The 12,477-nt window shown below is 38.5% G+C and overlaps 1 protein-coding gene across 2 annotated transcripts in view; it reads right to left on the bottom strand.

Moving 5' to 3' along the window:
• dab2ipa (DAB2 interacting protein a) overlaps nucleotides 1–12,477 on the bottom strand; it is a 119,218-nt gene that overhangs the window by 67,614 nt on the left and 39,127 nt on the right. For both annotated transcript variants that reach the window (XM_047799982.1, XM_047799981.1), the window contains exon 2: nucleotides 9,629–9,738. In XM_047799982.1, the coding sequence (XP_047655938.1) occupies nucleotides 9,629–9,738 (110 nt within the window). The remainder of the gene's footprint in view (nucleotides 1–9,628; nucleotides 9,739–12,477) is intronic.

The raw sequence follows: 12,477 nt of genomic DNA, 5'->3' as shown, positions 1-12,477 counted from the left end.
TTGTCGTAAATGTCAAACCTTCTATTTGTATCCTTCTTTCCAAACTTTGCCACTGTAAGGTGGCATATTATTACCCTGTCAGGAGCAATGAGATGATATGATGAAGAGGCACAGAGGCAAAGCTCAGAGCTACATGTGATACTTTATCGGAGTGTAACCTCTCCTCAGAGCGGTTTGAATACCACGACATTTGCCGCGTAACCTCCGGGCGCTAATATCAATTAAGGAGTCAGTCGGATATTTTGATGATGAGTCGTTTCTGTAATGAGTATCTGCAGGTGGTGAGTGAGAAGACGTTACACTACGGTGCCGCATCCATGTAACTAATCCATCTTACCACACGAGCGAAATGAAAGCACGTGACGTAGAACAAACGTTTTAGCGTGTTGCTGCAAAACGGCTTTAAACAACTATTGAACAGAATATTGTAAAAAAAATAATAAATGTTCAAGATTGTGTGAAGGGAAAAAAATAAAGAGATTTCAGTTATGCCGTCACCCCCCACCCCCCTGCCTGTCTAAAGCTCAGCCTCCAGCTCGCTACATACTTTCAGCTCAATTGTGTCTATGTGCCAAATTCCTCTCATGCCGACCTGCTGAGCCTGCCTTTTTCTTACATTCTTCTTACTTTCGCTCCTTTCTCTTGTCTTATCTTCTCTCTCTCTCTCTCTATAATCTTTACACCGATCTGAAACTAGACGGATGCCCTGTTCACAAAACGCTACAGGTTTCGGATTAAAAAGTCTTCAGGTTCAGAAGAATGCTTCCTCTATACATGTAATACTGAGGTAACGTGCATCAGAGGAGTGTTAATAATGAATTATGAAGAAGATATACATTATATACAGTATATACATATCTACATCGATCAGCCATAACAAAGCACCTGCTGAATATCGTGTAGGTTCCAAAAACAGCACAGAATGGCATTTTTCGCTGATACACTTGAAACTTTCATTATTTGTGTAGGATGTGGTTAAGGTGTTGGGCTAAAGGTTGTGAGTTTAAATCCCAGGTCAAACCAAGTTGCCACTTCTGGGATCCTGAGCAAGGTCCTTAAAACTCAATTACTCAGCTGTATTCAATAAGATAAACATAATCATTACAGAAAAGAAAAGAAGACTTTATTTTGGCTCAGTGAAATTATTTCCTCACATATCCAAACTTTTGGAGGTTGGGGTCAGAGCGCAGGGTCAGACACAATACAGCGCCCCTGGAGTAGTGAGGGTTAAGGGCCGGTGGCAGCTTGGCAGTGCTGGGGCTTGAACCCTGATCCTCTGATCAACAACCCAGAGCCTTAACCGCCTGAACCAGCACTGCACTTCTTATTCATTCATTTTCTACCGCTTTATCCGAACTTCTCGGGTCACGGGGATCAAGGCAGGATATACCGTGGATGGAGTGCCAACCCATCGCAGGGTACACACACACACTATGGACAATTTTCCAGAGCTGCCAATCAACCTACCATGCATGTCTTTGGACCGGGGGAGGAAACCGGAGTACTCGGAGGAAACCCCCGAGGCACGAGGAGAACATGCGAACTTCACACACACAAGGTGGAGGCGGGAATCAAACCCCCAACCGTGGAGGTGTGAGGTGAACTTGCTAACCACTAAGCCACCGTACCTCCCTGCACTTCTTATTCTTATTACTACTTATTAAGCTTCTTTACATGATATCGCAGGGTGAATGTTGTACGTTTCACCTTCTAATCTATTTCACATCAGCACGATTCAAAACGCTAAAACACTTCCAAACCTCCCTTCAACGTTTCTCTATTCGTCTTGGATGCCTGTCAGGGAGGAAGGGCTAAGAACGAAGGGTTTTTGGGTTACGATAAAACAAAACAACCTAAGAAAAATCTTAGATATAGTTAAGTAAGTAATTTCAGCAGGCTTTCCAGGCATTTGACTTGAATTTACTGATGACAAAGCACTATTCTGACATTCGTTCATACATTTGTATCAGGGTGATATTGTGCTGTTTCTGTTTTGGCTGAGAGACTGATGAAACAACCGTTTTATTCTGGAATACAGAACCAGAAATGATTTACGTTTTATTGTTCACTGCGATGCACCTGCACAAGTGTCTGAATAAGTAACGACTAAATTCTCAACTGTCTGCCGGTATCATTATAAAGCCATCACATTGCTGAAGACAATAGCCGGGAACATCCCGGTCTTGGAATGTGTCCAAAATGTACGGTACGATACGACGACACCTTAAAGAAACATTACCGAAGTGCAGAGCTCCATTTGGGACAGAGCCAGAGCTGCATGTCGTCCAATACTCACTCAAGCACTTCAAGCATGTACTTTATTCCAAATAGTAATAGCACTGAGGGCACACAGTGTTCTGCCTCTTGGTACTGCTTATGTACTCTGATCTATAAGGCTTTTAAGGCTGTTTAGGTGCTATAGAAGAGCCACAGAGACTTGCTGTGGTCTAACGAAGGTTGCATTGTCTATAGACACGTACCATTACGGCACAAAAAGACTGCACTGTTTGTTAATGAGGTCATTTCCTTAATCAAATCAGCTGGTAAGATGCAGTGCTGTATCGAAATTCCCAAATTCCCCAGAGGATCCTTATCGACATAACCGAGCAGCACAGGAGTTGCTACAAGACAAGACAACTGTTATGTCTATATGTTTTTGTTTTCAGGACCTTTTCTCTTTCTCTTTTAAACTCATGCTGTAAAAATTCAACACACTGTATTCAAACGTTGGGAGATTACTGTATGTGTCACCAAAGTGAATTTCATCTCCTGTACTAAGGAAATAAATATTCCAAGATGGCTGACATCAAAACATTACAGCTTTTACTGGTACAGCTTTTTCTCACTGATTGATTGATTGGTTGAATGATGGAGACGATATATAAATGAGATTTAAGGAAACAGATGTCTGTTAATTGATAGCTAGACGTTAGCATGTAAGGTAAAGTCGGCTGTACTGTGTAAATGTGAGTACATTTCCACTAAAAGGCTAGCAGGGGGGCACGGTGGTTTAGGTCCACCAAGCTGCCACTGCTGGGCCCCTGAGCAAGGCCCTAAACCCTCAGTTGCTCAGTTGTAAGTCACTCTGGATAAGGGTGTCTGCTAAATGCCATAAATGTAAATGTAAATGTAGTGGTTAGCATGTTAGCCTCACACCTCCAGGGTTGGGGGTTCGATTCCCACCTCTGCCTTGTGTGTGTGGAGTTTGCATGTTCTCCCCGTGCCTCGGGGGTTTCCTCCGGGTACTCCGGTTTCCTCCCCCGGTCCAAAGACATGCATGGTAGGTTGATTGGCATCTCTGGAAAATTGTCCATAGTGTGTGAGTGTGTGAGTGAATGAGAGTGTGTGTGTGTGTGCCCTGCGATGGGTTAGCAGTCTATCCAGGGTGTATCCTGCCTTGATGCCCAAAGACACCTGAGACACCCCATGACCCGAGGTATGAATGAATAAAAGACTAGCATTTACAATCTTCTTTGTAGTTTGATTTCTACTTAAAATGTAAAATTTGACAGGAACACCGAAAGATGATCCTTACACTGAGACTTTCAAATACCTCCTTAATCTTTATCCTTAGTGGTTTTTTTCCGTGACTGACAGCTCCGGGAAGAAGTGCTAAGAATCGCCCTAAACCAATTAGAGTGGCTACCTGCTGCTGAAAAAAGAATTCCATATCAGATATCGCTTAGAGCAGATTGTAATCTACAGCACGCCTGTGCTAAAAGCCTATATCAGACGGAGCAACCGAGGAAACAATCCATCTAACAGCATTATCCACAGCCGGAAGCCAGACTGTCTGGTCTGGTTCAGTTTGGGACTCATCTGTTTGTGTGCATGTGTGTGAATGAGAGGGAGAGATACTGTAGTAAGTGCATGATAGAAGTTCAGAAACTTTAGGGGCGAATGGGGAGCACTAACCTTCATCTCCTAACATCAATAGAACATCTCAACACGTTTGAGAATCGAAATTTCTCTTGTTTAAGCGTCGCAGTGTTCTTACACCGCGAGAGTTCCTACAAGTTCCAGGTCCTGCCCCATTAACGCGTCCCTCAACACCGTGAGTCGTGTGTGCAGACAGAATCAGCAGGGCTTCCCAAGAGCCCCACAGGAACCCAGTACACACATCTACACATCCCTCATCAGCATGCGCTTGGCGTATTCATGCCGGCATGCTTACATAGAGTACACACTGGCCGATCGGCTCGGCGTCTCCTAATGGATCCTGCCATTAGTTTGGCTGTGTAATTAGGAGCAGCATGGGGTTGAATAGGCTGCTTGTTTACCTGAGCCTCTGCAGGGTAAATAGCACAGACGTGGCAGGGCAGACTGTGAATACAGGAAAAGAGCAAACACAATGACTGTGAAAATTCCTTGGGCGCTTTAATCCCTCTGAAAAAGAAATGCATTTAGCAAGACGTCTAGGGAAATCAAAGAGCGTCATGCGTTATTGTGCTTAATACCTCAAACAAAAAAAAAAGCTCTGAAAATGTATAGAAATTCATATAGGAACGAAACAAACCTGTCTGCACTGTCAGCATGGTAACCGGTGCCAGCTGTGATGCAGGACGCTCTGTCCGAAAGCCATCTTATGTAACAGACAATTAAGTATCCGGCTTTCTCTCCATCCTGATGGGTGCAACTGAGAGAAGGCCATAAAGGCAGGATGTGCTGCCGACAGCAAGACAAAGCAGGCAGCAGAGGCGGGCACCCAGCTGTGGCCATCATACACACACACACACACACACACACACACACACACACACACACACACACACACACACGGTCTCTCTCTCTTTCTTTCAGCCCATTAAATTCTTTAAAAGTTCCACTGAAATGGTACTTACCAGAAATGTTCGAATGTATCTGAATATTAATGAGCGTATTAATTATTTGATACAGAAAAAGACAGACCCTAACAGCAGTAGTCCTACACTATAAAAAGAAATGATTCGCTGCCTTCAATGATTTCTTGAAATCCTTTAATGATTTGCTCAGGTGTTTAGGAACGCTGATGTAGATAGTAGTGAGTGACGTGACATACAACTAAGTACAGTGAACCATACTCAGAATTTGTTCTCTGCATTTGACCCATCCAAAGTGCACACACACAATAGTGAACACACACACACCGTGAACACACACCCGAAGCAGTGGGAAGCCATTTATGCTCTGTGCCCGGGGAGCTGTTGGGGGGTTCGGTGCCTTGCTCAAGGGCACCTCAGTCGTGGCCGGCCCGAGACTCGAACCCACAACCTTAGGATTACGAGTCAGACTCTCTAACCATTAGGCCATGACTTGTACAGTAGATTCTGAACAGATTAAATAAATACAAATATACAGAAACCCAGACACAGAAAAATCTGCACAACACCAAAAAAACCCCAACAAAGAAATAATACAAATCTATTAACACAAATTACTTTCATAGACATGATTCCGTGTTAAATTTTTAAATGTATTTTCATTTGTTGAATTTTCTTGAGTTTAACACAACAGCCATATACAGTACAGTGTGTCTGATCATTCCAGCATCACGTAGTTAATGCTTTTGTTTGTATACATGTTTGTTTTTATGGAGCATGAACGATCTGAACAAGGAAATTTGAATCCAAACAATTCTACATATAGGAATTTGTGTATTCTGTATATAACAGCTTTTTTTTTTGGTTGTTTTTGTTCTGGCATAATGCTAAGACTCTGTACTGTTAACTCTGTGTACTCTACCACATGGCTGTTAGATTATATGAATGGGACTGTGCAGGATATAATGTATATCAAGTATATTATGTTCATTAGATCATATATATGATCTAATGAATTGTTTTGTATAACATCACACATCATAGTAGGAACTATGTAACTAGTAATAATTTATATTAATGTGCTTGTTTGTATATGATACTGTATATGACTTAGTGTCATTATAGACAGACAGACAGACAGACAGACAGACAGACAGACAGACATATAGACAGATAGATAGATAGATAGATAGATAGATAGATAGATAGATAGATAGATAGATAGATAGATAGATAGATAGATAGATAGATAGACAGACAGACAGACAGACATACAGTATAGACATATAGACAAATAGACGGATAGCTGGATAGGTAGACAGACAGACAGACAGAAAGATAGATAGATAGATAGATAGATAGATAGATAGATAGATAGATAGATAGATAGATAGATAGATAGACAGACAGACAGACAGACAGACAGACAGACAGACAGACAGACAGACATACAGTATAGACATATAGACAAATAGACGGATAGCTGGATAGGTAGACAGACAGACAGACAGAAAGATAGATAGATAGATAGATAGATAGATAGATAGATAGATAGATAGATAGATAGATAGATAGATAGATAGATAGATAGATAGATAGACAGACCATAGACAGACAGACATATAGACGGATAGATGGATAGATAGATAGATAGATAGATAGATAGATAGATAGATAGATAGATAGATAGATAGATAGATAGACAGACAGACAGACAGACAGACAGACAGACAGACAGACAGACAGACAGACAGTATAGACATATAGACAAATAGACGGATAGCTGGATAGGTAGACAGACAGACAGACAGAAAGATAGATAGATAGATAGATAGATAGATAGATAGATAGATAGATAGATAGATAGATAGATAGATAGATAGATAGATAGATAGATAGATAGATAGATAGACAGACCATAGACAGACAGACATATAGACGGATAGATGGATAGATAGATAGATAGATAGATAGACAGACAGAAAGATAGATAGATAGATAGATAGATAGATAGATAGATAGATAGATAGATAGACAGACAGACAGACAGACAGACAGACAGACAGACAGACATACAGTATAGACATATAGACAAATAGACGGATAGCTGGATAGGTAGACAGACAGACAGACAGAAAGATAGATAGATAGATAGATAGATAGATAGATAGATAGATAGATAGATAGATAGATAGATAGATAGATAGATAGATAGATAGATAGACAGACCATAGACAGACAGACATATAGACGGATAGATAGATAGATAGATAGATAGATAGATAGATAGATAGATAGATAGATAGATAGATAGATAGATAGATAGATAGATAGACAGACAGACAGACAGACAGACAGACAGACAGACATACAGTATAGACATATAGACAAATAGACGGATAGCTGGATAGGTAGACAGACAGACAGACAGAAAGATAGATAGATAGATAGATAGATAGATAGATAGATAGATAGATAGATAGATAGATAGATAGATAGATAGATAGATAGACAGACAGACAGACCATAGACAGACAGACATATAGACGGATAGATGGATAGATGGATAGATAGACAGACAAACAGATACATAGACAGACAAACATACAGTATAGACATTTAGACATATAGACAAATAGACGGATAGATGGACCGACAGACAGACAGACAGACAGACAGACAGACAGACAGACAGACAGACAGACAGACAGACAGATAGATAGATAGATAGATAGATAGATAGATAGATAGATAGATAGATAGATAGATAGATAGATAGATAGACACTTTATTGATCCCGAATAAAAATAAAGGGAACGTTCCAGAAATAAAGTGAACTGAATCTCTTGTGATTAGGAATAAAATATCCCAGGATGGCTGCCACCAAAACATTACAGCTTTCCTGATGCAGCTCTGCTATGTTCATTTTCTTGTTTGTTTGTTTGTTTATTTTTTTCATTAATTCATTCATTTATCTACTTATTCTTTCATCCATCCTTCCACTCGATTTGATCCACATGATTGACACTCACATGATTTAGACCATCGACTAAGCTTTTTTTTCTTTTTCTTTTTCCCTTTTATTTTGTTATTTAACCAAAATAAATGTGTAATCATTACTGGAGAAGCTTTCTCTAAGGAGAATTTTATTAAACATCAATGTCGATGTCAGTGACCGTGCTTTGTAAGAGTTAGAAGTGCATTTTTAATAAAGCTGTTATTTAATAATCCTCTCCAGCGCTCTATCTTTGTTTATCCACGCATCTATTTAATAACCGCTCCTTTTAAATCCAATATATAGAAAGTGCTTTCTTGTTTATTTCCAAGCTTAGAATTTGCTCAGAATATAATACACAGCAGTAATGTAGGTTTATAATAATCTGACCATCAATTACAGATAATACAGTATTTACTCATAGTGAAAAAGGATGGAATTGAAGTTGCTCACTTCAGTAAATGAATAACATCTGTGTGAAGCGAATGAATGAGTCACAGGAAGTGTGAAATTAAAGACTACAGCTCTGTTTCTTTCTTTGTGCTCTTTTGCGTTGCGGTCGATGCTAGGTGTGTTCAAATGAGTTTTACTCGACACACAACGAAAACAAATAAGATTAATAGAGATGACGGAAAGTGAAACAGACGGATGTGCGTCAGATTTTGCAAGAAATTCTTCAATAAGAGAAATTAATCAGACACATCCGATAGTGGTGTTTTTGTTTTTTTTCCGTCTACTGCTGTAGAAATGAGAATGAAAAATCACTACTCTTTATTTTTATTTATTTATCTTAGCTTTATTTATTTATTTATTTATTTATTAAACACCTAACACTTGTACCTGTTCTCTAAAACTATTCGTTGTATCTAGACATATTGGATATTATGCACGAATCAGCTGATAATATTATCAGATCCTATTGAACGCAGAAATAAGTAAATTAGTAGAATTTTAGATCATTATGTTTCTTAAAATCTTGTTATGAAAATAAATGTAGATTTATCAGTTTTCAAGATATTTCCAGTTGGCCATTTTTTTTTTTGAAGCAAGAAATATACAAACACTAAAGCCAAAAGAGCTCATAAGAAATATGACCACAATTACCACGATATCAGGCAACAACGCAATAAGCCTACCATTATAAAATGATATAATACCACACTGTAATCCGATGAAACCCCACTTGCACTGATTTACGTCATTCTAACTGTGGGATCCTTTTTCCTCCTGTTAGGTATTTTATCACACAAATTTAATTTCAATCGCACGATCCCTTTAAGGTTGTCAGTAAGCCAAATGATTTTTGGCCCTCAGGCTGCCCACAGGGTTGTTGCAAGCTGATGCTGGGTTATAGCCTGAATGTCGGCAGTCCCAGGGTCAGGGCAGAAGAGACACGTCGGACAAAGCTGCAGGCTCTACAGGGCAGGGGGATGTATAGCTAAGGCAGCAGAAGACCGTCTGTTTTTCCGGCTTTGTGCGTTTTATGACACCTGCATTATCCTGACGTACCACATCTGCAGGGTTTAACCTTGCAGCTCGCTCATGTGAACCCAGGTGAGGTATTAGCCTCTGAGTCACATGCACTGCCCCCAGGGCCAGTAATCATCATGAACAAGGACGAAATCATTGACACAAAACAATAAAAAAAAAATAAAGAAATAAAGACACACCGTTCTATTCGGTGCTACAAGAGATAGTTTGTGATTTCCTGCTTTGTAAAAAAAATTCTATGATAACAAGCGCAAAGTAATAAGAAAATAAGAAACGCTATATGTGAAAAATGCAAACCGACCACAAAAATACTATTTCTGTTTAAACAGCGGTTCTGGTTTACCGTGACTCTCATGGCGGCAGACGAGGCCTCCTCGATCGTGGACGAAGCTTTGTCCATGGTAGCCGTGCCTGGCATGCTGCGCCGACGGCCCACCCGCTCAGAAGGCAACTCTGAAAAGAGAGAAAAAGAGTTCAGTTCAACTGTAACCTCCTTTGTCGAATACGTAGCGTTAATTACAGTATGCTTTCAGCAGACATGTCACCATTACAGAGTACAGCCTAATTGTAATTTCTCAAAATCTCTAAATGATAAAACATTAACATATTAAATATCAGCAGTTCTGACACTAGGCTACAGTCACAACCTGCTACTAGCATCTGTTTCCTATTAACCCAAATGGACTTACGCTAAAGCGCTGTATAACCACATAAACTGATTTTTTTTCCTTTTTCATTACGGAAGGTTAAAGAAAGAAAGAAATAAAGAAATAAATACAATCCTGTCAGCTGTATGAAAACCATCAACTGCTCCGCTTAAACAAAACAGCTTATGCTAACCTTAGATGGTCTCCTAGTCTGAATAGTTAGAACCAGTCTGACTAGTAAGAACCAGCCTGACTAGTTAGATCTGTTCTGACCAGTTAGAATCAACCTCGCACCTTTAAATGCTCAGAACTTCTATAAAACCAAACAAAATCAGCTTGATCAACTGAGTCGGGTGACCATTTAGATCCAGTTTACACCTCAGATCTTGCGAATCAAAGACGTTTTTAACATCGACTCAATCCGTATCTCCTTTGCTTTTTGCGTTAACAGGTGGATTAATACTAATGATTCACTCTTGCAACAGTCATAATGTTATTTTTTTTTTCAATAAGGCAGAGCCTCTGTGGTTTAGTTTAATTAGCAGGTTTAACTGCAGACTGATTTTTAGTACTTTTGAGCCTTTTACTTATATTTTACCAACACATCTGAGGTAAATGTTGACCTTTCTGATGGATTTGTCCCATTTACAATGTCACCTACCATCACATTATTAAAGAATTAGCATTACGTGTTCATCACTTGTGCTAAGTTTCCTAAAGCTAAAATATTCAGTCGTGTGGAGTCTTTTCTTAAAAACTTACTGTATGAAAATAGATTCAAGCAAACAGCAATATCGCTGATGTCTTTGTGTGACTTCCCTTGATTTTCCTTTGTTTAAGCACAAAACTTAAGATCCATCTTTAGCAAGCCAGTGGAATTAGAAACGTTTAAAACCATTCACAAATAAATCACAGTAAATACAAATAACTGACAAATACAATAAAAGTGTACTAGAAATCAAAGGAAAGTTTTTGTGTTGTCTGAAATGCATCAGTTTTGTCTAGTTGACAGGCAACACCTTGTCTCTATTTACATACAGGAAGCTTTATTATTTCCTTCACTAAAAATTAATATTATTAATAATAATAATAATAATAATTGATATTTTTATAATAATTATGCAATTTTTATAAAAAAAAATAATAATAATAATTGTTATTATTATTATTATTATTATTATTATTATTATTATTATTATTATTCATAATAACAATAATAATAATAACAATAATACTACTAATAATAATAATTATAATAATAATAATATTAATAATGTTCTTTCAGTGGACTTGAGTACAAGATGAGATAAATATATATATATATATATATATATATATATATATATATATATATATATATATATATATATATATATATATATATAATAAATTCCATTTTTCTTTCCTTCTTTTCTTATGCACAACTCCATAAGTTCAAGTTGCCTAGCAACAGTGTTCTCATCACATTAACCACTTGAACTGTAAAATTCAGAAAATTGTTAGATGTGTTAATCTGAGTGCTCTGCTCATCATAGCCACTTTGGTCTCATCAGGTTGAAACTCCAAATCCTCCTCATCATTACACAACTGTTACACAACAGGACTGTGCTACACAATCATGCTTTTGTCTCTTGTCTAGCCATTTCATTCCAGTCTTTGACTCTATGCATAAGGATAGAGAGAATAGAGAGAGAGAGAGAGAGAGATAGAGGAAAAATTACTTTAAAAAAAAACTAAAAAGAATGTGCGCAGCCATCCTGAAAGAAAGGATCTATGAGATTGCCCTGCTGACTTTCTCACTGAGGAAGATAAGACGCTAACAAGTTCAGGGTCTTCAGTTTGCTGGGTTTCGCTATGCACTTCTCTCGCTAGCAGGATTATTTGAGTAGCAAGGCTCTGGAACAGAAGATGCGAATCACCAAGAAAAGGGAATGTGGATGGGATGTTGACAAAACTTGCCACTCAACAAGCTCATTTTGGCTTTTTGAAACACTGACAGATAGTTTAGAGTGGAAATTATTTTTCAATCTGAATTGTAAACCGAGTGAATTGTTGTTCTCTTTCCCTGGATCTATTCTTTCAGCCTTTACTATAGTCTTTATTCCACAGCGCTACTGAAATCTTACCTCTGAATGGTCAAAATGGTTAAGATTTTCTATATTTTCTATAAGAGCAGCAAGGCATATATTAATTCACTCAATAGGATATGTAATTGTTTCCATAGTAACAGTTAAAACAACGTCTTGTATAGTGGATACTCCTCATAAAATACTACTTGTACTTTCGGCTTTTCCTGTTAGGGGTCACCTGTTAGCCGAATGCTCAGTTTGACCTCTTACCTGGCAGCTCCATCTCCAACATCCTTCTTCTAATATAACCATCTCCCTCCTCTGTACATGTCCAAACCATCTCAATCTAGCCTCTCTGTCCTTGTCCCTAAAACAGCCAACCTGAGCTGTCCCTCTGATGTGCTCGTCCCTAATCCTGTCCATCCTCGTCACTCCACATAAACCAATTACAAAAAAGCGTCGAATTGTTAGCATAG

The sequence above is a fragment of the Tachysurus fulvidraco genome, chromosome 14 (assembly GCF_022655615.1).
Source record: "Tachysurus fulvidraco isolate hzauxx_2018 chromosome 14, HZAU_PFXX_2.0, whole genome shotgun sequence".
NCBI classification, from domain to species: domain Eukaryota; kingdom Metazoa; phylum Chordata; class Actinopteri; order Siluriformes; family Bagridae; genus Tachysurus; species Tachysurus fulvidraco.
The sequence above is the reverse complement of the archived record's forward strand: the minus strand, read 5'-3'. Positions and strand labels throughout refer to the sequence as shown.